General features: G+C 32.8%; 1 protein-coding gene and 1 long non-coding RNA gene across 2 annotated transcripts in view; both read right to left on the reverse strand.

Moving 5' to 3' along the window:
* Nucleotides 1-3,558: 3,558 nt before the first annotated feature.
* On the reverse strand, nucleotides 3,559-6,480 carry LOC129800421 (uncharacterized). Its single transcript, XR_008751626.1, has 3 exons — nucleotides 6,444-6,480; nucleotides 6,107-6,165; nucleotides 3,559-4,079 (listed from the first exon to the last, which is right to left on the reverse strand). It is a non-coding gene; the product is annotated as an uncharacterized LOC129800421 (long non-coding RNA).
* A 4,191-nt stretch (nucleotides 6,481-10,671) lies between these two features.
* LOC129801104 (cuticle protein 8-like) overlaps nucleotides 10,672-27,963 on the reverse strand; it is a 34,451-nt gene continuing 17,159 nt past the window's right edge. Inside the window, exons 4-5 of the mRNA XM_055845866.1 lie at nucleotides 11,886-11,996; nucleotides 10,672-11,612 (exon numbers count right to left, since the gene is read on the reverse strand). Of these exons, the coding sequence (XP_055701841.1) occupies nucleotides 11,148-11,612; nucleotides 11,886-11,996 (576 nt within the window). The 3' untranslated portion in view covers nucleotides 10,672-11,147. The remainder of the gene's footprint in view (nucleotides 11,613-11,885; nucleotides 11,997-27,963) is intronic.

The following is a 27,963-nucleotide window of genomic DNA, read 5'->3' on the forward strand; positions in this document are numbered from 1 at the left end:
GACAACTACTTAAAAAGTTTTCAGTCGAAAGTCTTTAATTATGTACTTAGTGAAATTACTTTCCATGTCCTTAATACAAACTACTTAATTAAGGACTTTTACAAAGGCCTTAATTAAGTACTTATGGAGTTTTGGTCATTCCATATTAGTATCGCTATTCGCTACAAAGTGCTCACGTTTGTATGATTTTCACAGGAGGGTTACCTTAGCTCTGAAAAATGCGACCAATTTTAGTATATTTTTTTCTGTTTTCGTATACTTTTCACGAGATATCTTCAAAACTACGTAAGTTGCCAATTTGAGGTTTTCGGTTGCCTCTTCGTTATTAAATTGGCTTTTATTTTGTATTATTATTTTTTGCTAATTCATTATACAATGACAGAAAACAGCTAATGAAGTCAAAAGTTTTTTCGGCGCGCTAGAAACATATGAAAAACATAGGAAATGATTTTCATATCATTTTTAAGTAGTTGAATATTCTACAACCTTAAAATTAAGTCATAGAGTTAAGAACTTTTTTACTATTTAATTAGAATTCAATGTATTATAGGTAAGGTGGGAAAAAAAAAGAATTCAATGTATTAGCCGGGTGGTTACATTTTTATTTTGAAACATTAAAAATTCAGAATTTTTCAATCATCGGTATGTATGGATGGAATGCTCACTGTGGAATGCTCACTGAAGTTCGTTACTGATTGTACAGAATCCTTAAAACACATATAAAATAATTAAAAATCATTGGAGAAGTTTTCTAAAGAAAACTATCCAAATAAAGTAAATAAACATATGGATTTGAAAGAGAAGAACGAAGTTGTAAATAATATAGAGTTTTGGAGGCGCCATCGAAAACCGAAGGGCGTTATCTCTTACCATTTAGCCTCTAATCCGATAACAGAGAGACGAAAAAACGAATTAACACTATGGTGTCAAAAAACACAAACTTCATAATTCCAAAATTTTGCCATTATTAATGTACAGCAGACTTTCGCTAATTTGGTTTTTCTAAGATCATTAATAGTGAAAAAATTTAAGGCTTTTGTAATTCTCATTACAAAAAAGCTCGCAAAAAAACCCAATTTTGAATGGGAATCCCGCTGATATTTTGGTTGTTTCTATTAGGGGAATGTTGGCATGGTTCGCACAGAGTGAACCTTCAAACAACGCAAATTTTCTCTTTATTTGCAAAGAGCTAGTTCGTCATTTCTTAGCCAAAAGATAGATAATTATTAAGCTCATGAAACGAGATGAGAAATGGTAGGTCAACTCTTTGTAAAAAAAGAGAAAATTCGCATCGTTTGAAGGTTCACTCTGTGCGAACCATGCCTACATTTCCCTAAGTTTTTTTTGTGAAAATGAATGGAAACAACCGAAATCCTCGCGAAATCACTGCTAAACGATATTTTTACTCGTTTCATATGTGAATTGAAGTAATGAAATAGTTTTCTTCGGGAAATGTGTGACTTAGGACTTAAGACTGCCATAGATAGGACAGATTCATTAAGGGAATATGGGAAAAATATAAAGTGTTTGAAGCCAGAGTAGTACGAAGCCAGCGAGACTTCCTCTGTACTTAGCTAAAAACGTTAACCAACCATTTATCCTTTTATTTTTCTAGCTGCATATTGTTTTAAGATTTTATTGTTTTTAATGTTTGAAGCAATTAAATGACACTATTAAAATCATAATTCTATAGGCACTGATAAGGCCGTAAACAAAACCTTGAGTGCAAGAATTCCTCATTTAAAAGAATATGTAAAACATTTTTGGATTGAGAGATTAATAAAAAAGACAAATAACGATTGAGTAATTAAGTATTTAAATTTATGTACAATCTCAGTGAACTTCAGAAAAATAAAAATAAATAAAATACTTGTAAGAGGTTTTTGAAATGAATAATAATTCATAAATTACGTGAAATAACTTGAATTCCATCAGCCCTTTGCTGTACGATAAGAATCGCTTTTGCAAAATAGTTCCTAAAGCTTCATTGATAATCGCAAAAGCTTTAAATCTTCTGGTTTTGTTGTGGGAAGTGCTTTGAAGAATTCAAATGGCTAAGTTTTTGAGGCAGTAGCTGAAAGATCAGCGATCGCCTTGTGCTCCTTCATGGTGAAAGAAATAAAAATCCAGTGAGTATAACAATTAATTAATTTGCATTTTTATGGTATCTCTCGCCTTGTGCCAAACCACAAAAATTAAGAGTACTTTTCTTCTTCTAAGACTGTTTTGGTTTTGTGGTACAAACTGGGAAACAAACACACAAAAGTCTTATCCTCCACTTCAATCGATTTTGACCCAATTTCTCAGACAAAAGTCGTGGAGACTCTTTTTTTTTCACGGCGTGGTATAGTGCGAGGGGATACTGTCTGAGGTAAAACCGAAAAAAATTATGTGAGCACCTAAAAACATGGATCATTGCACAATTGGATTTAGCAGTGAAAAGGCAAAAATGCACGATAATCACAAGTTTAACTGGTTTATGTGAAATAATAAGGAAGACATCACTAAATAACTCTTTTACTTTAGCTGCATTATGCGAAATATTCAGTTTGATGTCTCCAGAGCTTCAGCTCTAGATCATTCATATTCATAACTCTCCTATTGTATCATATGGAAAATAATGCATACGCAGATTTTATAACATTTCTACGTCTTCTCTCTCTCACTCACATTTTGCCCATTCTTTCAGCAAACTTATTTATTTATTATTTATGTCCATTGATAAAACAAACACGATGCAGACGCCCAATGGGGACGCCTGGTGTCCCAGCTCTGCACATTGCATACTCCTAAGGCGCTTTTTTTTTTGGTGCACCTGAACGACTTTTGCCACTTCTTTTGCATTCCATTTATTCCCCATAATTAAAATATCACTCATATTTAATATTTAATGCATCACAAAACGTGCAATTTGGATCCTTTCGGGAGGGCAAGTAACTAACAGAAAATTGCGCGATTGACCGCAGAGATTATTTCAATGGGGCTTTTTGATTCAAGAACGAATGGCCACTTCAATGAATTATTGATCAATGGGGATATTATAAATTATTTCATGATCTACTGCATGCTGAAATTGCACAACAAGTCCAAATATTGCATTCAGATTGGAGACCAGAAGGAAAGAAACTCGCGCGGGAGATACAAAAGATTTGAACGTCATACAAATGATGTGTTTTCTATGCTGGAAGAACAATTCATTTCCATGATCATTTGTCATTGATCATTATGGTCACATAACATTACAATTTATTCTCCACGAGATTTGCAAAAGAAATACTTTGTCGCTTTTTGGAGGAGAATTCTCGATTCACTGAAAATTCTAACAAATTCTAATGCTTAAAGTTGATGTATTAAGTAATTTGTTGGTTTATAAGAGCATTGATAGTCAAAAATAAGAAGAATTTCTTTTTTTATAATCTTTTATTTTACATAAACCTCTGAATTTACAAAGAAAAACAGATTTTACAAATTTCTTGTTGCTAATAATAATCTCTAATTGGATACATGATGGAAGGTAAAAAGTAAATTAAATAATTTTTCATTTGACCTGATTAAATTTTGGTTATCAGAAAATATATTAATGAGTTTCCACGAAGGAGTTTGAAGAGATTTCTCAAATAAAATTGTGATAGAAGCTAATATGATATGAAAGTTAGTACGAAAAATACGTAATATTAATACAATTTTGCAATAAGATACCAAGCTACTCTGGCATGTTTAATTTTCTTTTAGTCATATGACTTTTAGTCCAGTGGCGAAGATTGAATTCGTCTAATTTTTATCATGTGCTTGCGATTTGTTTCGTTGCCATTTTTCCTTATATACGCTACTTTCCAAATTTTCTTTTCGCATTCTTTTTTAAAATTTTCCTCGTCCTTAAGAAATTCCTCTGAGTACCATAACGGGAGCTTCATATTAATTTCATTGTCTATAAGTAAAATAATTTCATTCGACCCATAGAAATGATTTAAAGAACGATGCATTCCACGAATCTTGTAAAATTTATTAACAGGAAATGTGTCAATATTGTCAGAAGGTTTTTGAGTTTCGTTCAAATAATCACATAATTTCTCCAGATCCTGCAAATATTAAAGGAAAAAAAGTATCAATGGAGGCATTTCAATTTGATAATATTTGATACAAATAATGAAATTATATAATATATAATATTTAAAGAAGTTTGTTTAAAAGGGTGGCAAAGCGTCTCAGGCTTTGCGAAATGCTCGAACTCATGACTTTTAGATGCTACACCTCAAAAGTACTTTGTCATCATTTACCGTTTACCGGTACCCAACCGATTTGAACCGATTCATAAACATCTCAAAAGATCCCCCAAAATCATTCTAAAAGTAATAGAATTAATTTTCAGATATAGTTATCCGGCTATGAACCAGTTTATTATCGATTCAAAACAGATTGTAACCGATCCACTTTTATAGGAAATTCCAAGACCATTCCAACGAGCCCAAACATGATCCCATTCGCTTAACCCTTTAAGGACGAATGGGACACCGGTGTCCCAAAAATAAAAACCATTTTTTCGGACTATTTAGAGGACAAAACAAATTTCTATAGTAAAAAAAAATTGTTTTTGATTTTGGGACACCGGTGTCCCACTCGTCCTTAAAGGGTTAAAGGAATAATTAAAAAAAATGCTTATTGATTTTATTTAATAATCACAGCCTAATTAAATTTATTTTCATGCGGGAAAGCAGAGTAATTTAATGTTCATCATGTAATTTAATCAAACTGTGTCTCTGTTATTCTTCCTTTAAAATTTTAAATTTCTTTGAGGTCAAACAGATTGATTTCTCGGGAATGTGCGTAATTAAAAGAAGTGACAAAGAGTCCTAAGTAAATTAACATACCGCAAAGGTACTTTTGCAATTTTTTTTAGAACAATAATGTTAATTATCAAAATTTTAAATTATTATTTCTGTCTTTCTAGGCTCAAGCTCCAACAAAAAAAAAACAATTGTATTATTGTGGTGGGGATATTTGAAACTGTTGAACTACATTGATAGGGAAGACTGGGGCAAAAAGTCACAAATCGAAAGATTCAAAATTCAATATCTTCCAAGATAAAAAAGAAAGCGGATCAATTTTTTTTCTATAGATAGCCTCCATAGACCTTCTTCAATGTCGTAAGTTTCTTCAAATTCGAACAAGGAATTTATAAAATAAAAAAAAAATATTGAAATTTTTAGGCCTGTTTTTGAAATATTTTCCTTACAAGAGATATGAATTATTACCTACTTATTTTCCAAAATTGACGCACTTGGGAATATTTCCTTAATGATCTGGATTCACTGAGTACGAATCCACTATCCGTTTTAGCATTTTCCAAATATTCTTCTCTCCAGAAATACTTTTATTAGAAATGGTCACTTGGGGTAAAAAGTAACAAAAGGTATAAAGCAAAAAGTAAGAAGAAGCGAAGCAATTTCTGATGTCTCACGGCGAAAAGAAACGTCATTACCATGTCTCGCTGTTTGTTGTTTGCATTGGTCAAACGATTTGTAGTCTTTTGTGTATTTTTTCAAAAATAGCTTGAAAAACGCTTTTCTCGTTCAGATAGAGAAAACTGTGTTCTCTAGGTGAGAAAATATGTCCTCTAGGTATCATAGCGAATCAAAATGTGATAATAGCCCATTTCCTGATACTATTTGCCCCAGCATTTTTGAGAATGGTCACAAAATCACCTTTTAGAAATCGACTCAATAAACGTATTTCCTTACAAAATAGAACAAAAATTACTTTCACAAAGTTGTAGAATGGTAAATTTCCTATAAAACTGCCCAATTAGAAATTTCTGAAGCGCTCGAGTAGCTTGAAAAAAAAAATACGTTTTGTGACTTTTTGCCCCAGTCTCCCCTATACTATTTTTTATGTCTTTTTTGAGGAAGCTGGACCGTACAATTTTATTTTATTTTGTTTTAACAACTTAAAAATATGCTAAAAAAATCGTATGTCAACGTAGATGTAGACCCTCAACTGAAAGTAGCCCCGCTTTTCCCAATTTATCAGTAAAACAACGTGCAATGGATTCTTCGAAATATTAAATTACTGAAATTGATTAAATTGCTCAAGTGCAAAGATCTCTTACCATGTTGTAGTTAAAAGATGAATTGATGATGACAAATTAATAGCAAGCTTTAGAGTAATCTGCAAAGATAAAAAAAACTTTTAAAAGTATTTTACAAATACGCATTTTGAATATTAAAAGAATTAATTAAAACCTAAAACTGAGGTGAGTGCCCAAAGTTCGGGTTATACAAAACAATTAAAACAATTAAATTGCTTCGCGACTTTGTTAACAATTAATTCTCTTAAGTAAATTTAGAATTAAGATATTATTTTAGAACATTTTGAAAGTATTTCAACGATACAAAATGATTATTTAGAATATATTCTTTAATACCACTTGAAAACTTGAAACTTACTCAGAAATCTGGCTTGGAAAGAAGTAGTGTATCACGTTAGAAGTTGAAAGGACTGACACAGACTGAGCTTTATCAGACAATTTTGCCCAAATTTATATTTTTAACTGTAGAGACTAACAGTTAAAAGGTCTAATGACTTTTGAAATGGAAAAGTGGGAAAAGTAATGAACTTGCTAAGAACCTCATTTAACAGTTCAACTTCTCTGGCAAAGGTACATCATTTTAAGAGAAACTTACGCTATCTTCATCCTCTTTTAAGGGTATAGAAGTCTTGAAATTGAATAGACTTTAAAATAGCATAAGAAGGTCAAGCAGATGGACTCCCTGCGGTTGTATCAGGGGGTATAATCCATTCAGGACAGCAAAATACAAAATTCTTTGCCAAAGCTTTTGACGCTTCAATGAATCTTCCTCAGTGGCTAAAAAGGGCTTAAAATAACCCATCAAAAATGTCACGGGGAAATAGCAAAGAAATCTCGTAGTATTTTCCGTGCCTTCCCACTGAAAATTCGGCACTTTAGTCGTAATGAATTCCCGGAAGCGGTTAATAAGAAAACTAAACTTCACCGTTACGTTACCTTCCCAGGTAACTCTAAGTAAGATAATATTATTTTATCTCTTTTATTTTAATTTTTTTTTACTCATTTTTCTTTCTTTATCTCTTTTCTTTTTTTTTAATTGTCATTTTTTGCTTTTCTCACAATTTTTTCCCCTAATACGATGAAATGCCATTATATGGCACGTGTGTACTCTATAGAAGTATAATTCGCATACGAGAATTCGATGTTCCTTATGAACTTCGCCTGAAGAAATGCATCTAGACTGAAGTATATCATTAAGTTTAAAAAAGAATATTGGGAAATTTTCGCCGCGAAGCAAAGATCTCGGGTTCGATTCTTGCTATGTTTTTTTATTGTATATTTATTTTCTTTTTAATCGGATATATATATATTTTTTTTATTTTTCATTATTATGCCCAACGCACAATAACTTTTGTTTAGTAAACATGTTTTTGACATTTCGATGAGAGTGAGTGAGATCTAGATCTAATCACCTCGCTCATTCTCATGGAAAATTTTGAAAACATGTTTACAAACAGAAGTTGTTGTGCGTTGGCCATTATTTATCGGTGGCCCTTTTTAATTAATGTAGGGTGGAATCACCAGTTCTCGTCAGTGCCCCACTTCTCGCCACTTACATTGAAATCGCTATTTTTCGCAATTTATGAAATAAATGAGTCGCAATTTTTTTGTATTGTTTCTGCTTCTACGCATAGAATCGAAAAATAATAATTATTCGTTTTGGATTCACGTTTTTGATCACTTTTTAGAGCAATATTTTAAGCAAGTGCATCGAATCCAACATCTCTTACCAAATGTACTAAGTGTCGTCAAATTTTCATCAGGCCAAAAATACCTATTTGGGTAAACAATTTGTCTATTGAATATTTAATTGCACTTGTGGAATACATAAAATTTGTATTTAGTCAATTAATATTTCATTTTATATTATTTTTGTATAAAAATGAGGCATGGCGAGAAGTGGTAATATTCTGGAATTGATTTTACCACCTGTCGCCATATCTTTTCAATAGGCGACGCTAACTTCACTTCGTACATTCTCAGTTGTCAAATCTGCATTGTTTACTTTCTGCAAAAGCCCCATAATTTGATTTCTCAAATAAAAGTGAAGAAAAATCATTTAAAGAGAGTAATAATAAAGTGATCACAAGGAAAGAGAAATGGTGAATGTATTCTTTTCATAACATTGCCTAAAATAACCGAGTGTGGTTCTTTTCAAGTGGGTGGCGAGAAGTGGTTACAAATTTTACAAAACTGGCGAAAAGTGGTAAAAAGTGGCGACGAAATGGTTATTTTTGCATTATTAATAAAAATCAGTTTTTTAAGTAGTCCAGCGTTATGTTCTAGGATTATTGTTTTCACGTATCTTGAGCCAATACATCTAAGTAGCTTGGTGTCAAATTTGACTTATCTTGTAACAAGGATTCAAAAGTTATGATTAAATGTATTTAATTTTTTCCTAAACATGGCGATAGCCGGTTATTCCACCCTAACAATAATTGCTCTGTACTGTTAATATTGGGATACTTGCGCTTTATTAAAGTAATTTTTTCAAGAGCTCTTCTACGTGCCTGATGATTTTAATACATATTTGCTGAGATTCTTTACAATCATAGCGTTCGTGGTTTGAGGTGAAATTTGATCTTTTCAGATCGCACAAAATTTTTTTGACATTTCTAGATCACGAAAATGATGCACCAAAAATCAATTTTCGTGGTGGGAATGTCCCGTCTGTCGTATAAGCATTTCGGGAGAGAGAACGGAGAGACATATCAACAAGAAGTTTTTGAAAAGAATTAAATGTCGATTGGCGGTTAGAAGTAGGTGATGTCAGATCCACCCCATCCCTTGCGCCATTTTGGACACACCCCAAATTTTCTTTTCTTAATTACTCAGCCTCTATGGCATGTATCTGGTTCCAATTATAGTATTTGATACCTAGGCTTAAGGCCTTTCAAATAAAAAAAAAGTAAGGCCTTCCGACCGACTCTGATCCGAGCTATAAGGGGTCAAAAATTGAATTTCCAAATGGCCGTATCTCAGGTTCTAATTGTCAGAATTTAAAAAAAAAATTGGTATTTTGTAAAGATTTCGTTAAATGATACAATTAATTAAACACTCTATATTCATTGGATTTAACCAAAGGTCTGATTAATAGAAAAATCGTTTTTTGAAAATTCAATGTCGAATATTTCGAAAACTACGCAATGTACTCTGACCCTTACTGTATGCAAATTGACCGGACCGGACTCTATTTCTAATGGATATTTCGTGGATTTTTTCGAGATAATCGAATTTAAAATTTATCAGATACTTTTATGTATTTATCATCCAATTTTTCTGATTACACTGAGAGAAATCCGAAAAAGTCAAAACACCATTTCAGAAATGTTAATTTTACCCTACAGCATTGATTCGAAATCAGTGTAAATATTACCCTTTTTAGGTGTATTATGGGTTAAAGTTACCCTTTTTAATGTTTATTTTATCCATAAAAGGTGTAAAATTAACATTAAAAAATGTTGATATATTTTTACACCCGAAAGTTTTAACGGGAAAAAGTTAATCGTAGCCTCTTTTTTTCTCGGTATATTAACAACAATAAGTTACATACAGTTTAAGAATTATTGAATGAAATTTGCATTATTTATGTAAAAATATCGTTCGAGTTTGCCACAATCCAAATTTACAATGAGAGAATCGCACCTCTATAAACTGATCTGGTCTTATCACTGGCTTTTCTATGAGATCTCCCAGAGAATTCTATTAAAACTCGTAATTTATCATCGCAATTTCCCATGGAAATCCATTGGGATATTCTAGGAAGGAACCTATTACAGAAATACCTATGACATTCCAAGGAAATTTCCAACTCAAAATAGGGTAATTTCTTTAAAGAAGAATTTTTTTATAGGGAAATTTTTTCATCTTCTGTTGTCCTTAGGGGAATGGAGGCATGGTTCGCACAGAGTGAACCTTCAAACGATGCAAATTTTCTCTTTGTTTGCAAAGAGCTGAACTACCATTTCTCATCTCGTTTCATGAACTTAATAATCATCTATCTTATGGCTAAGAAATGACGAACTATCTCTTTGCAAACAAAGAGAAAATTTGCGTTGTTTGAAGGTTCACTCTGTGCGAACCATGTCAACATTCCCCTAATGATATGCCGACTCATTATATAACTCATTTAGATGGATTAAAGAGGGATCCAGAAACTTTATTTTAATGATGATGTCTGTATACCTGACTTAAATTACTTTAAAGTAGACGCCTCTGAAACGATTTAGGGCAAAGGGGCCTACCTTTGAATACGCTACATCCAAGGAATATTTCAATTTTTCTCTTATTTCTCAAAGCAAAAATTCTATTTTATTGATAGAAGTTTGTATCATTGACTATAAGTTTGTAGAATTTTTTTTTCAATTTTTGCTTTTTGTGAAATAAGAAAAAAATGAAATATTCAAAAGCTGCGCATTCAAAGGTGGGTAACCTTCTACCAATTCTTCTTGGTCGTTTTTGAGGATGTTTTCCAATATTTTTCACCATTCTTCTCGATATCTCCAAAAAAAAATGTTTGTCTTAGAGATACCAAGCATTCAGAAAGAACTCTAAAACACCATTGACCTTCAATTAAAAGAAATTGATTTGTAATTGTGAAAATGGCTCATTTATTGCTCCATTTCGGTTTCCATTTAATAAAAATTTATACAGTGTAAATTACAAGTTTTCCGCTATTTGTTTTTCCAACAGTTTAGAGCATTTTTTCTCCCATTTCGCATTTTTTCTTCGTGACATTGAAAGCTGACATTTAACACATCGCAAAGACTTTACACATGATTTAATTCGGCACTTTTTTTTTGGCAGTGGACACATTGGTCTATCGCATGAAGAACACAAACAACAGGAAATAAAATGTTTACATTAAAAAAATATATATAGTTCGATTTAGGGGATGAGTTGAGATTCGAAGGTTTGGGTTTTAGAAGGGAAAATTGGGATAGAGTTAGTCACAAGAAACATTGAGGGAGGTTTTTGGAGGGAGAAAGGTCGCGGGAATAAATATTAAATGGCAGCTTCGGGTGGGGTTGAAGGGTGTTTTTTTTTGTGGGGGACGGAGAGCTTAGTAGTGGTATCCGTAGCCGTAGTTGAAGGGAGCGGCGTAGTGCGACCTCAGGAAAGGAGCGGGAGCGGCATAACCGTGGGCGTAGGGGTAGCCGTGGGAGTAGCCAGAGTAGGCGAGGGGAGCAGCAACGGCGGTACGGGCCACAGTCACGGCTGGGGCGTGAGCAACAACAGCTGGGGCAGCATGGGCCACAACTGGGGCAGGAGCGTGGGCAACGACGGCTGGGGCAGCGTGGGCAACGACAGCTGGGGCAGCATGGACGGCAGGGGCGCTCTTGGACACAACAGCGTTGAAGCCGTTGACATCATCAGCGTGGTAGTCGACGGTGCGCACGGAACCATCAGGTTCAACAAGGGAGTACTGTCCCTTCACGACATCTCCATCACGGACCTCAGCCTGGGACTTGACATCTCCGGTGAGGCTGTCATGGACTCCATAGTCGAAGGAGTACTGTGGGTGGGACTGCAGAGGAAGAGACAAATAAGACAGGTTAATTGTTGGCACCACAGAAGTTGGCCTTCAATGGATGAATTTCAAATGCGGATTCCAATTAAAATGTCGAGCAATTGTGGCACACGGAAAATGGTCACAAATTGGCTCGATCAAGGTCCAAGGGGGTCTACTTCAGAGGCTCGAGACAAAGAAGTCAACAGTGGCTCAAATGCAGGAGGCAAGACTCCAGTCAATGAATCAGAATGCAAATGAATTTTAGTGATCAGGGGGATTGGCACTTACGTAGTAGTCTCCAGCATAGTGGCCATCGTAAGCCTTGACGACGAGACCAGGATGGGCCAGAGGAGCAACGGAAGCAGCAGCAACACCAACGATGGCGAGGCAGACAGCCAACTGAAACAATAAATCATTGATTAGATTCTCGGTTATTGTCTTTCGTTGAATATTTCTCGATATTTCTTCAATTCTTTAATTCAATTGAAGATCAGTTGCAATTAAGGGGGACATATCTGAGAATATGTAACCACATCTATTGTGATTATTCAAATTAAATTGGAAATATTGGAAATATAGATTAAAGCTTGTTGTACACAATATTTTACATAAACTTAACGAAGAATCTTGAAACTTAACGATTATTAAATTGATCGGAAAATTATCTAAAACTGCTTAAAGATTTGCATTTGTTTGATCGAATTTAGACGTTATGCTGATAATAACGAAGATTTTATTGCAACTCAACGATTGTGTAATAAATTTCACAAAGGGTTCGTTAAAACCAGAAAAGTAACAGACCTTGTCGAAGGTATGCAAAATTGTATCAAAATTACTTTGTCAAGATGAATATTTTTGACTAAAACTGGGCAGATATTTTACTTCAACGATATTAAATTCTTGAAACTGAACGAAGATTATTATTGCAATGAAACTAGTTTTACTAGTATTGTTCAGTTTTGGTAGGAGATTATGTGGATATTTTTATTCTTTTAAAATAAAGTTTGGAAATGAAAATTGTTTGAAAGTGCGATAAGAAAACTTGACGAAAGTTGTTGTTCTTAATACAGAACGATTTTTAGAAGTGCAGATAATGCTTTTCTTCACAAACATTTGGAGAAAGGAAACTAGACGAACATCTTCTTGTTTCAAAGAAAATTTTCAAGGCACGTTTCATGAATATTAAAAAAAAATCAGGTGAACATTTTTGAAACTGAACGAATTTTTTTTTAGAGAAATTGATACGGAATCCGAAACCCTGTGATTAATTTAATAACTCAGAGAAAAATAAGCTATGTGAATGCTTTTCTCTGCGAAACTTTTCAGAACGGAAACTTAACGAAAGATGTCATATTTTCACAAATATTTGTTTCACGCTTTTTTTTACGAAACTGAACAAACTTTTTTTTGAGTATCGCAATCAGTAAAAAAAACTGGACGAAATATTTCACGAAAATCTAAAGTATTTCCAAAAAAATCAAACTCAACGAAGAATTTTTAAGGATCGATTTTTCCTTCAAGATATGTAGCCCTTGGTCACAGTAACTTTATAAATGTTCACTCACTTTAAGGAAAGCCATTTCAAATAGGTTTTTTAGTTAAATGTTAACTTCACAAATGAGGAAAACTGCGAACTGATCTCTGGGATTGAGCTCAAGTGACTGATAACTAGAATCAAACTCTGGGCCTCTTTTATACTTCACTCCACCCGAGTCACACTTGAAAAAAAAAAGTCCACTAGTAAATTTTCAACTTTATCATATACACACAGAAGTGATTTAATACATTACGTACAGTTCCACGTATGTTGTGTGGTATGTCTCTCTATTGTGGAGGAGATTGCAATTACCCAAGGTTGACTCCAAAAGCTTCATGTTTCTCGCGTGGTGTTTGTTTCTCTCGTTCACTCATGAGGAATTCCCACTTGGACACCAAAACCATACGTGTCGCTGACCATTTTCAGATCCTACATTCCTCGTCTCTGCCGCAAATCCCCATCTCCAGACCAGGATATGGGTGACGGAAGGCGATCAGTTCGAGAGAATTTCTTGATCTTTCTTGGTGATTGCACATTTTTGCCAAAGTTCACGCGCGATCGCAAGTGATCGTGGAGGATTTATCAGTGATCTTTGCAATTTATTGGTGGTTATTGAGAACTTTAGCTGACTGCAGTAATGCCTCAAGAGGAATTAGTTTGTTTTACAACAGGAAATTCGATCTGCTGTTTTATGATTTTTGGAAAAACAACCGAAAAGATCGCTAAAAGAACAAATTTAATGATAGTGAAATAAGAATCTTGAAGAAAAAATTGTTGAGGTTACTAATATTTAACAAAAGTGTGTAATTAAAATAAATAAAAACACAATCCTTAGAGAAAAGAATTTATTTATTAATTTGTGATCAATGTTCTGAAATTATGAGTTTTAAGTTCTATTTGCAAATTTATTGATTTTTTTAAAACGATCTTCTGCAATTGATTAGTTACTTGTGAATTTGTGACCACTGTAAAATAAAAAAAAAGATCGTTTTTCTTTCTAATCCTATGCAGGATTTTTACGTGAACTAATCCACAATTTTTTGATAAGCAAAAGAATTTAAGTTTAAAAATCATATAGAGGAAAGTGCTCTTCCTTTGAACGTTCATGTCTTCGAATAATGTGAATTTCTTTTGTTTCTCGTAAGAGATTTACACTAAATTATCACTGAATTATCAACAATTGATGATAAGGCAACTAATATTTAATAGAAATGTGTAAGTCTCTTAGGAAAACTAAACGAAAATTTACATTATTCGAAGGCATGAATGTTCGAAGGGAGAGTACTTTCCCCTATTGATTATTCCTTTGATTCATCCTCTGTAAATTGAAAAAGTAATTATTAGGATAGCTGGACATTCATCTACATAAATTGAAAATCATTAAAACAGCAATTGTTAAAAATAAAATAGTAATTATGTTTATTATCTTACAAAAAACTTTATAAAGAAAGTTTTGTATTTGAATATTTACTAATGTGGATTTTTTGTTTAATTATTTTAATGGTTAAGTTGATACCGTAGATACGGATGACTTTGCACTCCGAGGGGGAGTTTACACCCCTACATTTCCTAAGCTTTTCTTGAATTCTTGCACTTACGAATGGCATTTAGACCATTCTTTAATGCCTTTGTGGTCTTTAGGCCATCATTCAGCGCTATAATTAAAGAAAAGCTCAAGAAAGGCAGGGATGCAAAGTCACTCATACACCACTTAGAGAAATCCGAAAAAATTAAAATTACATTCCGGAAATGTTAATTTTACCTTGCATTATGTATCCGAAATCGGTGTAAATATTATGCTTTTTAGGTGTATTAGGGGTTAAAGTTACCCTCTTTTATGTAAATTTTACCCTTAAAAAGGTGTAAAATTAACAATAAAAAATTTTGATATATTTTTACACCTAAAAGGTGTTGAAGTTATGAGTAAAAAAGTTAATCGCACCCCCGTTTTTTTCTCAGTGACTGAGAAAAAAAGGGAGTGCGATTATTTTTTTCCTCGTAACTTTAACACTTTTTAGGTGTAAAAATATATCAACATTTTTTAATGTTAATTTTAGACTTTTTAAGTGTGAAATTAACATGAAAAAGGGTAACTTTAACCCATAATATACCTAAAAAGCATAATATTTACACCGATTTCGGATACATAATGCAAGGTAAAATTAACATTTCCGGAATGTTATTTTAAATTTTTCGGATTTCTCTCAGTGTATCTACGGTACTTTCTACGGTAAATGTTCCAAGTCCAGTAGGTACGAGTAAATGAAGCTTTCTAAAAAGAATCATTTTAATAATTATGAGCCGGCAAGTTTGCGACACTTTTTTATGTTTTGATCTTAAAATATTTTAAAAATTTAGAAAATTATCTTAAAATTTTGAATAGCGCTTAGTTTAGACTAGTATAGACTAGTATAGACTTTATTAAAATAACTCGATTAGTATTTTTGTGATATTTATTTAAATAATCAAAGAATAATCCATCGCGTCTCAAACATTCAGGCTCTTTCCTAATCAATTTGCTCCTTAGAAATTACAAGGGACTAACTTTTTTGCGATTTTGAGATATCAATGCATTTCTAAAGAGAATTTTATCAATTTTCAATTGATATAAGTTAATAAATTTTGTCATTATAAATAACTTTCAAAATTTTACTCTGTCTTCATTGATTATGCTCTGTATTTGAAGGGCACAAAATTGATTTATCGGCCATATTTTTTGTGAAACAGGGGACTATTTCGAGCAAGTTGATCCCTTCTCTTTCATATTCCACGATAATTTGTCCATCTATAGAATTACAGGGAGCCAAGCTTAAAGAAGAACTGAGAGTCCCGGTCAAAATTCCGAACGCAAAAATTCCTAAAGTTCAAATCTCGAAAGCATAAATCCCGAAAAACCAGAATCCTGAATAGGCCGAAATTCCGTGAACCAAAATCCCGTATTCTCAGAGGCAAAGAGAAATTTTCTATATTTTGATAAATTCGATTATGTACGGTTTGGTGGATTGCAATATCTGGGAAAACGGATTAAGACCTTTCTTCTCTTCCTTCAATTTTTATTCGCTACAACGTTTCGGGAATACGATGTCCCCTTCATCAGGTCTACAGAACGTTTTGAACAATTTGGTTATATTTTCTTTCTTTTCTTTTGTTTTTTGAAGAATTGTGAACTTTCAAAGGAAACTTACGTAGAATAATTCAGGAAGAAGGATACCTTACGTGTAACTTCCTTAATTATTCTAAGTTTCCTTTGAAAATGCCAAAATTCTTTAAAACAAAAATATAACTAAATTGTTCAAAACCTTTTGTTGACCTGATTAAAGGGACATCTTATTCCCGAAACGTTGTAGTGAATAAAAATTTGATAGAATCGAAAAAGAGGTCTTAATCTGTTTTCACCAGATTTTGAAAAATTATTCTACATATTATCCTGCATCCTGCGTTTAATTCCGTCCCTTTCAGGATTTCGACCGTTCAGAATTTTGGCTTTCGGGATTTCGGCTTTTCGGGATTTTGGCGTTGGGAATTTTGGTTTTTCTAGATTTCGACCTCTTCAGGATTTTGGGTATTTTGGTGTTGAGAAATTTTAAGGTTCAGGATTTTGATCATCAGCGTAAATTGAGATAATTAATTACACAAAATTCAATCTTTCATGCTGAAAATCCTTCTTTCTAAATTCAAAATGAGTTGGGTCCTTGTGATTTCCATAGAACGTAGTGATCGGAATATTGCCTAGCTCCTGATATATCTTTTCAGCTAACTTATCACCTGTGTATCCTGCGTTATTAATTAAATGGTTATAACATAACCTTTATTAAAATCAAGACATTTTCTTAGATCTCAAAAGTTGTGCGTTTGCGATCGCAAAAAGGAATAAACCTTTTTTATTTAACTTAATATCAGTTTTTCTATGAAAAATAGATTGTCTTAAAAGATAACTCATAAGGAGATACCCATAGCGATTGTTGGGAATATGATAAATGAAACTCAAGGAAAATTCAAAAATCAACGGTAAAGATTTTACAAACCAAAGGAAATACAGAAAAATCTATGAAAAGTTTCGTAAAACCAAGAATGGAATGATAACTTTTCGATAAAATTTAAGCGATAGTATCGATAAACCTGTGTCTCTTAGATTTAGTGAATGACGGATAAATAATTTATATTCGCTACAAAAGGAGCAGTTTTCATTACAATTTTGTAGAATCGATAGTCGATAGTATCTAAAAGAATTTCTCATGTCGCCCTAGAAAAAAAAATTAATTTAACAGTAGAAACTCAAAATAAATTTTATAATATATATTAAAAATCAAGCTTATAAATTTAAAAAATACATCGAGTAAACAAGAAAACCTTTAAAAATATTAATTTATTGAAATATTACAAAACTTAAAAAATTATCAAACAAAACATTAGAAAAGCTCCGCAAAACTTCAAAAGCTCAAAACTCTTGTGTATGACACTTGAAATAAGAGATCACTCTTTCCATTGCCTGGTTCTTAATTTTATATAAGAAAAAAACAATATAGATTTTATATCAAGTTGTACTAGAATTTTAATTACCTTGCCTGAACTATGCTTTAAAACCCTTTTTCAAGGGACCTTTGATGTATTGAAAAGCTTTTAGGAGCTTCAGAAATTACTCTTAGAGTTCCTTCTACAAATTGTAATTAAAAAATATGTATATTCAAAAAATCATAAAGAATAACGAAGAATATATATCTATCAGAAAGATCACTGAAATAACTTGAAGATTATGAGTAAAAAAAACAAATAAAAAAATAAAATTTAAAATTAGAGTTTGAATATAATTTTGCAAAAAAGCATTAATTATAAAAATGTTCTTTCTTTTTATTTTGGTTTCTAATTATTCATAAAATAACTTTTTTTAATTTTTTTTCTGCTTTAAGAATATTTACTAGATTGTTTTTTTTTTTTAAGTTTAAAATGTCAGAAACTATTCACTTCAAAAGATTATATCATTTTAAAAATAATTTTAAATAAAATCATCATCGTTATAATCAAAAACATTGCATCTTTTAGTCAAAGATCACGCTTAAATCTTAAGTCTGTTGTTTTTCTTGCAGTATAAAGTTTATTTAATCGAGACCTTAGACTTTGATTGATTGATTGGTACAAGATCACTCAATCACCAAGTGACCGTCGAAGATCATTGTGAGGGAGTTGGAGTATTATGAAATGTCACATAAAGTGTTACAATTATGCATGCAACATAATGTAAAGGGAATAACAACAATAACGCCCCAAAGCAGAGTTGCGTTATTTGGAACGAGGATCCTCTCTCGATCACCGCAAAGAATTTCCGTGTATGACCATAAACCAGCATTTTTCTTGCCCATTCAAGTCCCATGAAAACTTGGGTGATTCGAATGAGAAGCAATGTGGAGCTGCCCAGGAACTGGCCAGTGAATAAGACTCATCCAGGGTCATGTTCAAAACTGGTAAATTACTCCAAACTCCCAAATGATACTATTTCGACATTTTTTCATGTTTATTTTTTTGTCTTTTACCGAATTAGTCTATATGGCTTTTTCGCTTGCACTTTGGGCCACCTCGACAACAGCCAAAAGATTTTGAATATTTTATGCCCCCAAAAGATCATTCACTGGTGGGTCTTGCTCAAGACTCGAAAGTGACTTTTATGCTTCCTCCAAATATACTTTTCCTCATTCGCCTTTTGCATTATAAAATTCTTTCAATTTATCATGCAATTGTGATCATTTTGCACTTTATATCCACCCCCTCTTTCAACACTCTGGCTTATACTTAAAAGCTATCGAAAGCTCCTTCAAGCTCTTTTGCTTGCATTTTTACGACTTGCAGCTCCTTGAGTCAGAGATATGGCGAGATATATTTGTGCAAAAGAAGAAAAAAACACAATTAACCATTAAGTTTTCAAATCACAATGCAGAATTGCATGGAAATATTGTAACATGCGCAATATTGTTGGTTTTCCCCGCAAGAAATATTTCCACAAAAGCAATTATGTGTCCACTTGGCCACTTAGCGGGACGGTGAAGGGAGAATATCAAGAGTTTTTCAGACACTCACTAAGAAAAAATGCGATGATCGAGTGCGAAAAAGTCAAGAAAAATCACAGATAAGCCTTAGTTGCTTGTAGGGGCAATGATTCTTATCACAAATGATTTATAAAGTAAATGATTGTTGTTGAATATGTAAAATACCAAGATAGGGTCGAATGAACACCTCTTCGACAGGGAACCCCTATTGACACTTTTATCCAAATGTTGAAAATTATTTAATGTATTTAATAAACTTAAGTAGTGTGGCGTTTTTCCATTAATCTACGTTTCTCGATAAAGATAAGTGTTTAAATTTCATATTCCAAATCGTACATAGTAATGTGTCAATAGGTGTTCCTTTCACCCTACTCTTATTGAAAAATGCTTTGGAAAATATAAAATAAAAGCATGAAAAGTTATTAAATTTCAATCAGTAAAATTTCACTAAATCACAATTTAATTTTGAATCCCTTTCTTTCTCACACATTTTGCATATATCTATCTTATTCTTTCGCACTCCAAATTCTTCAGAGCTAAATAGACTTTGTTTGTGATATTTACAAGAAGAAGAAGGGTGCGAAAAAATGGGATAGACTTGTGCAAAGTGTGTGAGAAAGAAAATGTTTTGAATTTCAACTTCATGAAATTTTCCTGATCTAAAAGGTGTGACGAAGCCATTGTGATAAGTAAACGAAATCTAAATTCATCAGTTAAAACATAATGGCGCTGGCACACCTTTTCAAATAAGTGAATTTTAATCGATTGAAAATTTACCTCTTACTCTTTCAAACCGAAATTAAATATAGCTGTCTCTTTCTGTCAAATTAAAATTAAAATTGAAACTGAAAATGAAACTGAAATTTGAATTTTCATTTGATAGAAAGAGACAAACATATCTTATTTCAGTTTGAAAGAGTAAGAGGTAATATTTCAACGGATTGAAATTCACTCAATTGAAAAGGTGTGCCATCATAATAAGACTAGACTGATGAAAACCTAATTATCATCACTAATGCATCTGATATAACTTTACGGTCGCAGGAAAATTTCCTAAAATCAAAATTTCCATCCCCGTCTTTCACATATTACGTTTGTCTATCTAACTCTTTTGCACTTAAATCTAAATTGAATTTGGTGTGATGTTCACGAGAAGAAGAGAACGTAAGAATGGGATAGACATGAGAATTACGTTTGGAAAAGGATGAAAAGGAATTTTTATTTTATTTTATTAAATAAAAATAAAAAACAGTTAGCCAGAAACGGATAGTGAAAGAAATAAAATTTGGTGAGCAAAAAATGAAAAGTGATCACTAATACTTTCGGCACAACTTTTATCTAAGTATAATTTCCTGAAATCAAAATTCACTTCCTTTTTTTCATAAAGGATCTGGATAAGTCTATCCCACACTTTTGGCCTGAAAATTGGACTGAACTAAATTTAATTTGGTCTGATGTTCAAAAGAAGAAGAAGAAGAGTGCGAAAGAATGGAATAGACACATGCAAAGCTTTTGAGAAAAAAAGGAAGTGAATTTTGATTTATTGAAATTTTCCTCATCTATAAAAACTTTCTTTTAGGTCAGGAAAATTTCATGAAATCGAAATTTGCTTCCCTTTCATTCCTAAAAGTTATTCATATGTCTATCCTACTCTTCCACTCTTTTCTTCTTTTTTTGAATGCCACAACAAAATCAATTTGGTTCAATCCAATATTAAATGCGAAAGAACGGAAGAAATATATGCAAAACTTTGAAAAGAGAAAGAGATAATGAATTTTGATTTCACGAAATTTTCTCGATCCAATTGGTGCACCGGAAGTGTAAGGGTTTAAAAAATTTTAAATTCAGTTCAATTCGATATTTTTTCGATACAAATAATGCTTCTCAATTCTGAAATCAAAGAAATCTTAGGGTAAATGTCCTAATTCAAAACCATTAGCAGACACTTTAGCTTTGACAGAAGATTCAACACATTAAGTTCAATTCTTATCTGAAGAGAATTACATAAATTTGCTCCTTGACTCTTCTAGTATCTTGCTATTTAGTGAAAATTCTTCAAATAAGATTTGAAAACTTCTTAAATACAAGAAAAATACGCAAGCGTAAAATGCTTCTATTGGAAACATAGTAATTCAAATGGAGAAAAGGGAAAGTTTCTAATTGGAGACAAACAGTGCAAGTGAAACCGCGGCAAAAGGCTTCCAAAACCTTGTTGAGTTGCTCTTGAGTGCAGGATTTTTTCTTATTCCTGGTCTGTTCTTCTTTTCCATCTAAAGCAATAGGACAATCTCGCAAAAAAATCATATTTCCAGGATTTCCTATTGAAGCATTTGCAGACACTTCAGAAAAACCCTTTTTGTTTACGAAATAAGTAATTATTTCATTTGAAAACTTTGTGTACCGTTAACAATAAGGATTAGCACTTAATTTAACTAAAATTAGCCAGAAATGTGTCATTAAATGTTAAACAAAACGAATAAACAACAGTCACCTCATTGTGTTTTTCATTGGAAAACATGGTCGATCGAAGAGAAATTCAATGGCGAAAAGGTACACTTTTAATTTTTCTGAGAAATTTACAAATTAAAATTTGTGAATATGAATAGATTTTTGCTTTATTTGGAGTAAAATTAACTAAATAATGAAACTGTTATATGGAAAGTATATAAATATAATAATTTAGTACTGTATTTATCGTGAAAACAATTATGTTTCCATTTGAAGTAGCGAAAAATTTCCATTTGGAGCAGATTTTGAATTAGCTTAATTTACCCTAAATATTTTATTTAAATGTTAATTTTCATAGGTCATTTCTTTTTAATTCATCTGGATATTTTTGTTTCTTGAATATTTAAAAGATCTCTGATAATAACTTTGAAATATGAGTTGTGCGTTTCCGTTTTTAGATTCTATGAATTCGAAATTTGCTGTATTTCGCTTTAAAGACATATGAACCTATTTTTATAATCGCAGTTGAATATTTTTCTTTATTAATAAAATATTTTCTCAGAATTGAAAATCTGTTTATGAGGAATATGAAAAAAAATTAACCAGGACACACACTATCGATTTTATAGTTTGTTTAGTTTTTAGTTTTAAGTAAAACATTTTTTTGTTTATAAAAAAAGGAAAGTTATAAAGCTGCAGGGGATCAAAAATAAAATTTCTGATTTTTTTGAAACTTACTTTCACAGTTCGGACGATGAACGTGTTACAGCCCAAATAGACTCAGACTGATCCTAGAGTCTTTAAAATTTACAAAAAGATTATTAGTTAAAAGAAATTTATGCAAAGGACCTTTAATTGCTGATCCTAAACTCTCAAGTGTATTGCAGTTTCGAATAATTCTTTACTGATATTACTGATAATGATATAAAGTTTACAGGATAAATATACTTGAGGATCAGTCTGAGTTTAATTTGGTTCTTCGGGTCCAAAAATCGTAAAATTTGTTAACACCTAATGGCCTCTACACACTACAGAAATTTATGTCCATATTGAAGCAAATTTCGTATGCTAGTATAAGAAAAACTCTTCAATATGGACATAAATTTCTCTAGTGTGTAGAGGCCATAAGTCAGAATCACCACTGAGTTTATTTCAAAGCAATAAATAAATACGCCCAAGTATTTTGATATGATTACAATAGCTGTGGTTTTATTCTTATCTTTGTTATCTCCTAAACGAAAAAATAGTCACAGAATGCGAAGAAGTGGATTAAAAAAAGCAATGTTCAGGAAGAAAATGGCATATTCCTGAACTGGATCATTGAGATTGTTGTCTGCAGAGGCTTCCTTGGCATTTCAGTTCTATCCCGGGAGAGTGCGAGGTGAGGAAGAGCAGCAGCCAAAGGGCATTGAGACCCGTCCCTCCTCAGAAGACTTTTACTTTCACCCACCACCAGTCGAGTCATCTTACACTGCCCGTCTCCAAAGTCCCTTGATGCCAATTGGACTGCGACTTGGGCGCAATTTACCTGTCGGATTGTATTACTCAGCAGTTGAGCCACCTAACATTCTTGGACTCTTGGCATGATCTCGTTTGAGAGCGCTCTGTGTCACTGTCCAGGAAAAAACAGCCCACAAATTTTTGCTGGTCGTTGTCACGATGCCTCAATGTCGTCCCCTTTCCACGCTACTCCGCAGAAGGTTGTTCTTCACGCATTTTGCTGATAGATATTGTCTCAATTAGTGTTTGGACGATGGACACAAAACCACCCAATTTGGCCGCAATGGTGGAAAATTCTTTGAGGTTTTCTCACGCCTTTTGCACACCTCAATTTGACACGCAGACCTGTGGTCAGGCAATTTTCATCCGCAGACATTGGAAGGACTTTCAGTTCTTGGGTCTCTTTGTTTGCTCGTGCCTGGGGAAGGGCTTCTGATACACCGTCAAGTCAATTACGCTCAAAAAGTTCAACATGTGCCTGTTGACGCTTTATTTGCATCCCAAATTAACCTTTCAGATGTTAAGAAGTTAATTCAATGTGACGAGATAGTGAAGTTTAATGGACACTTTCAGACTCGATTCGCGAATGAATTTATTTTGCTGCGTCTCAAAGTGGATTTAGTGGTATTTTTGAGATAACAAATATTAAGCAAAAAGTAGCCAATTTAGACAACTTTCAGTTTCAATGACATACGGATGGAGTCTTGTTAGGCAATTTTTATGACATATATCCTAAATTATATGTACGTAAAAAATTTTTAAGAATTTTGATCTAGAAATTCTATAAAATTTATAGATATTTTCATTAGAGAAATTTGTAAAAGATTGAGAATATTTTAACAAGTATTTGAATGTAAATAAAGTTACTCAAGACGCAAAAATATCTTTTTCTTTTAAATAATAATAATATTACATATTGTTTTATTTTCTAAATTCCCGCAGTAGTCGCCTGAATTAAAATAAAAATAATCATATATAAATATATACTATTGATTTTTGTCTTTAATTCTATTTAAAAAGATATTATTTTTCATATTCTCTTTTTAATATAAAAGTATTAATAAAAAATCAAATATTTTTCAAAGAGCGAGGAATCTCAAGACTTTGCACTCATTAACATTGTCTATTTGAGAATGGTTTATTGATGTTAAAAAGGGATGACAAAGCGTCTCAGGCTTTGCGAAGTGCTCGAACTCGTGACTTATACGGGATTTAGACTTCACATCTAAAGCTTAGCCAAATGGCTTAATTGCTCTAGTTCCTTATCAATCAGTATTTTTTGAAAAAATTTAAATTAGGATGGGATCATTAAAATTAAATGATATTACAGTACCCGTTCTATAATCCGGATCGGTGTAATCTGGACGAATTATCATTACATGATTGACATGGTTACATTTACGATTACACGATTACATTATACGGTTACATTTAAAATAATTTTGAGGTTCTGTATGCATGTGTTTTCAGCAATGAAAATGAATTATCCTGTGATGTTTTTGTTTAATAAATGAAGTATTAATAACATAGAATTCTCTGATTATGTTTTTTAAATCTTCTTTTTAAAACTTTTAATCTAATTCTATAAATAAAACTCGTATTTTATTTTCGAGACGTTAAACAAATTCAAAAAATCCATCCGGATAACGAGGCGTACATATATCATATTGTCTCCCAATCATCCGGATTACAAAGCGGGCACTGTATTAGGTTCTCAAAAAGCAATAAAATTGCTCGCTGTTTAGGATTTTGAAACCTCCGAGAACTGGACTAAATTCCTAGTATGAAGACCGTTTCAGATACTAAGGTAAAGTGCCCTCAAGTCGACCGGTTCCCTAATTGGATCGGTAAGAGTTATTAATTCTATTTATATCCCTAAGAAGTACTTTCGCATCATTTACCATTTACTGGTTCATAACTGATTTAAACTGTTTTGTAAATCACTCGAAAAATCCCACAAAATAATTTTAAGAGTAATAAAATTCATTTTCATACAAAAATACTTATGGGTTCATAACCGGTTAATTACCGCTTCACAAACCGATTTGAATGGACTGATGAATATTAATAAAAACATTGCCTAAAATAATTTAGAACAAATGTAATTTAATTTCGAATAAAAATTACATTCAAAAAAGAGCTTATTTGTGGCAAGGTTTAAAATCGACTATAAACAGGGTTAGCCACGGTTTAATTTTAAAATGGTTTTAAACTGTAAACCTGAGTTAACCATGTTTCAGCAATTTTTACTCCTTTTTTTAGTGAAGGATTTTAATATTAACCCTGAACACGTCGGTTTAAATCTTGCGCAAGGTTTCAATGGTTTTAAAATTTCTATCATGGCGGGATTCTTATGCATTTAAAGCAGAGGCGTGCAAAAACCGTTGAAACCAAATAAACGTCAAATAAAACATGTGCGTCAGTGGTCAAAACGCTACCTGAACAAACTTATTTTGACGTTTATTCGGTTTCAACGGTTTTTGCACACCTCTGATTAAAAGGTTTTTCGTGTAAACTTGTCAAGTGTAAACAGAGCGAAAAACATATTTAGTGCGTAGTCAAACTATGGTGGCGTATGGATTGACGGCTGCTGAAATCCCTGGAATTTATCCTGATTTGGATTTTATTGAGGATCAGTGCGCCGAAGCACCACCCCTAATGAACTCCCTAGAAGATGTGCTAAGAAGTTGGGGCATCGACGAGGAAATCATCCCAAAATTCAATGGTAAGTGATGCATTTTATTTTTTCCTTCCCACATATCAACAAAAGCATGCGTATCAAAAAACAGAGTGCGGGGTTTTCTTCGCTTTTCACGGAATTGTCAGGGAATTCGGGGTAAATTTTAGAGTTAATGCATAAATTAATGATGAGAAGTACATTTTTGTAGGAAATCTCGGTGAAAATCGTCGATATTTTAGTGAAAAATCCATGAAAATGCTATTCAGTGTAGCATCCGCAACTGTGAATATTAAACCGTGTCAAGATTACGATGTTATTTAATGTATGTTTACTGAAAAAAGTTTGAGAATATACCCCTGACAGGGTTTAAGCTTTACTCTTGCCAAGATTTACTTAAAAAAAGGTTTGAGAACACACCCTTGACAGGGTTTAACTCTTTCGCGTCTTTAGGGTCATATATGACCCGGGGAAAAAAGTTTCTTTTTGGCTATTTACATTAATTGAAATCTAACTGGAGTCTTGAGAAAATGAGCCAAGAATCTTACATCCTTCTATTATGATGTCGTGCACGAACAGATAGATTTCAATTAATGTAAATACCCAAAAAAAACTTTTTTCCCCGAGTCATGACATTACCTTAAAGACGCGAAAGAGTTAAGCTTTACTCTTGCCAGGGTTTGACGAAAACAGGGTTTAAAATATAATCAAGCCGAGCATTGGTCTTCATTCTTGCCAAGGTTTACTGACGGCAAGGTTAATTAATATCCATGATAGGATTTGACTTTCTACCCTTTCAAGGTTTGGTTGAAATAGGGTTTAAAAAATACGTGTATATCAAACCTTGCCACGTTTAGGTTGAAACAGGGTTTGGCATCAGTTTGATAGACAAACCCTGTTTTACTTACCCATTTAACCGTGGATTTTTTTGAGTGTAGTTATCGGTTGGGAACCGGTTCAAAACCGATTCAGTTTTGTCGGAAGTTCCAAAACCTTTCCCGTGAGCCCAAACATGACCTCATTCGTCTGATAAATGCGCTCTCTAGTGCTTTTTTAACTTTTGACTTTGAAAAACCATTATTAGGAATGATTCAACGGTATTTTTGCAAATGTTCAATTGTCCACCTGGGTAATCTCTAAATCATATCCAAAAATGAAAAAAAATCGCACGACGCGTTTTCCAGCAATCCCAAAAAAATGTGATTTTGGTGGGGGGAAATAGGACCATGTTAATGATTCTTGGGTCGACTTACGAGGGTCTCTTTAGGTCCCGGTCCCAAGTCGCTATCTCTAACCGTTTGGCCTCTTGGCGACAGCCGAACGTACAAACAGGTAGACGGACAAACAGCGTGACGATATTTCTTAGAAATCGTCTGAAACGCGAAGATTTCATGAGAAAAGTGGTCTGCAGGAGGTAGAAGCAGTGTGTTGCAGTTCATGATCTATCACATGTGTTGCAGTTTATGATTCCTATCAATTTCAACTTTTTTTCCTCGAGAGCTCTATTCTAAATCTACTAAATGTGCTTTATAAGGATTTTTTGAGTAAAGCACAAGTATTTTTTTAGAGTATCTGTATTGTATGGAGACTGTACAGAATTTCTACGGAATTGCCGCGGAATTTCCGCCGAATTTCTTTGGAATTTACGCCGAATTTCTGCAGAATTGAAAAAGTTCAACCACATTGAACTTTTCCTCATAAAAGCTCACTTTCTTCAAGGTCTTAGGCCTTTAGGTCTATTTTGACCAGTATCCTGTGTTGAAAATCCTTTAAAAACTAAAAAAAATGTTGAGGAAAAACAATAAATAAAAAAAACGGGAACCCTACACATCCTTTTTTCATAGGGAGTTGAAAAATTTCCAACAAATTTATTAAGAAATTTCTCAATGGAAATGGCCCATTGAGGTGCCAAATAACACTATGAAAAGAATGCAATTAAACTTATATTCTGATTACAATTGCATTGGACATTATGTTATTCTTAAGTGTCTGACATTCCAAATTTTGTATTGTGTAATCTCTATTCCTAATCTTGGAACAAGGATATGAGTAGGGTAAAACGGGCTACCTTATTTCATATTATTTATTTCAATCAATACCAATAGGGTCCGCCCTTCTTACATGGTTTGAAAAAGAAAGAAAATCAGAAAATAATAACAGAAGAAA

This window comes from Phlebotomus papatasi, chromosome 2, assembly GCF_024763615.1.
Source record: "Phlebotomus papatasi isolate M1 chromosome 2, Ppap_2.1, whole genome shotgun sequence".
Lineage (NCBI taxonomy): Eukaryota > Metazoa > Arthropoda > Insecta > Diptera > Psychodidae > Phlebotomus > Phlebotomus papatasi.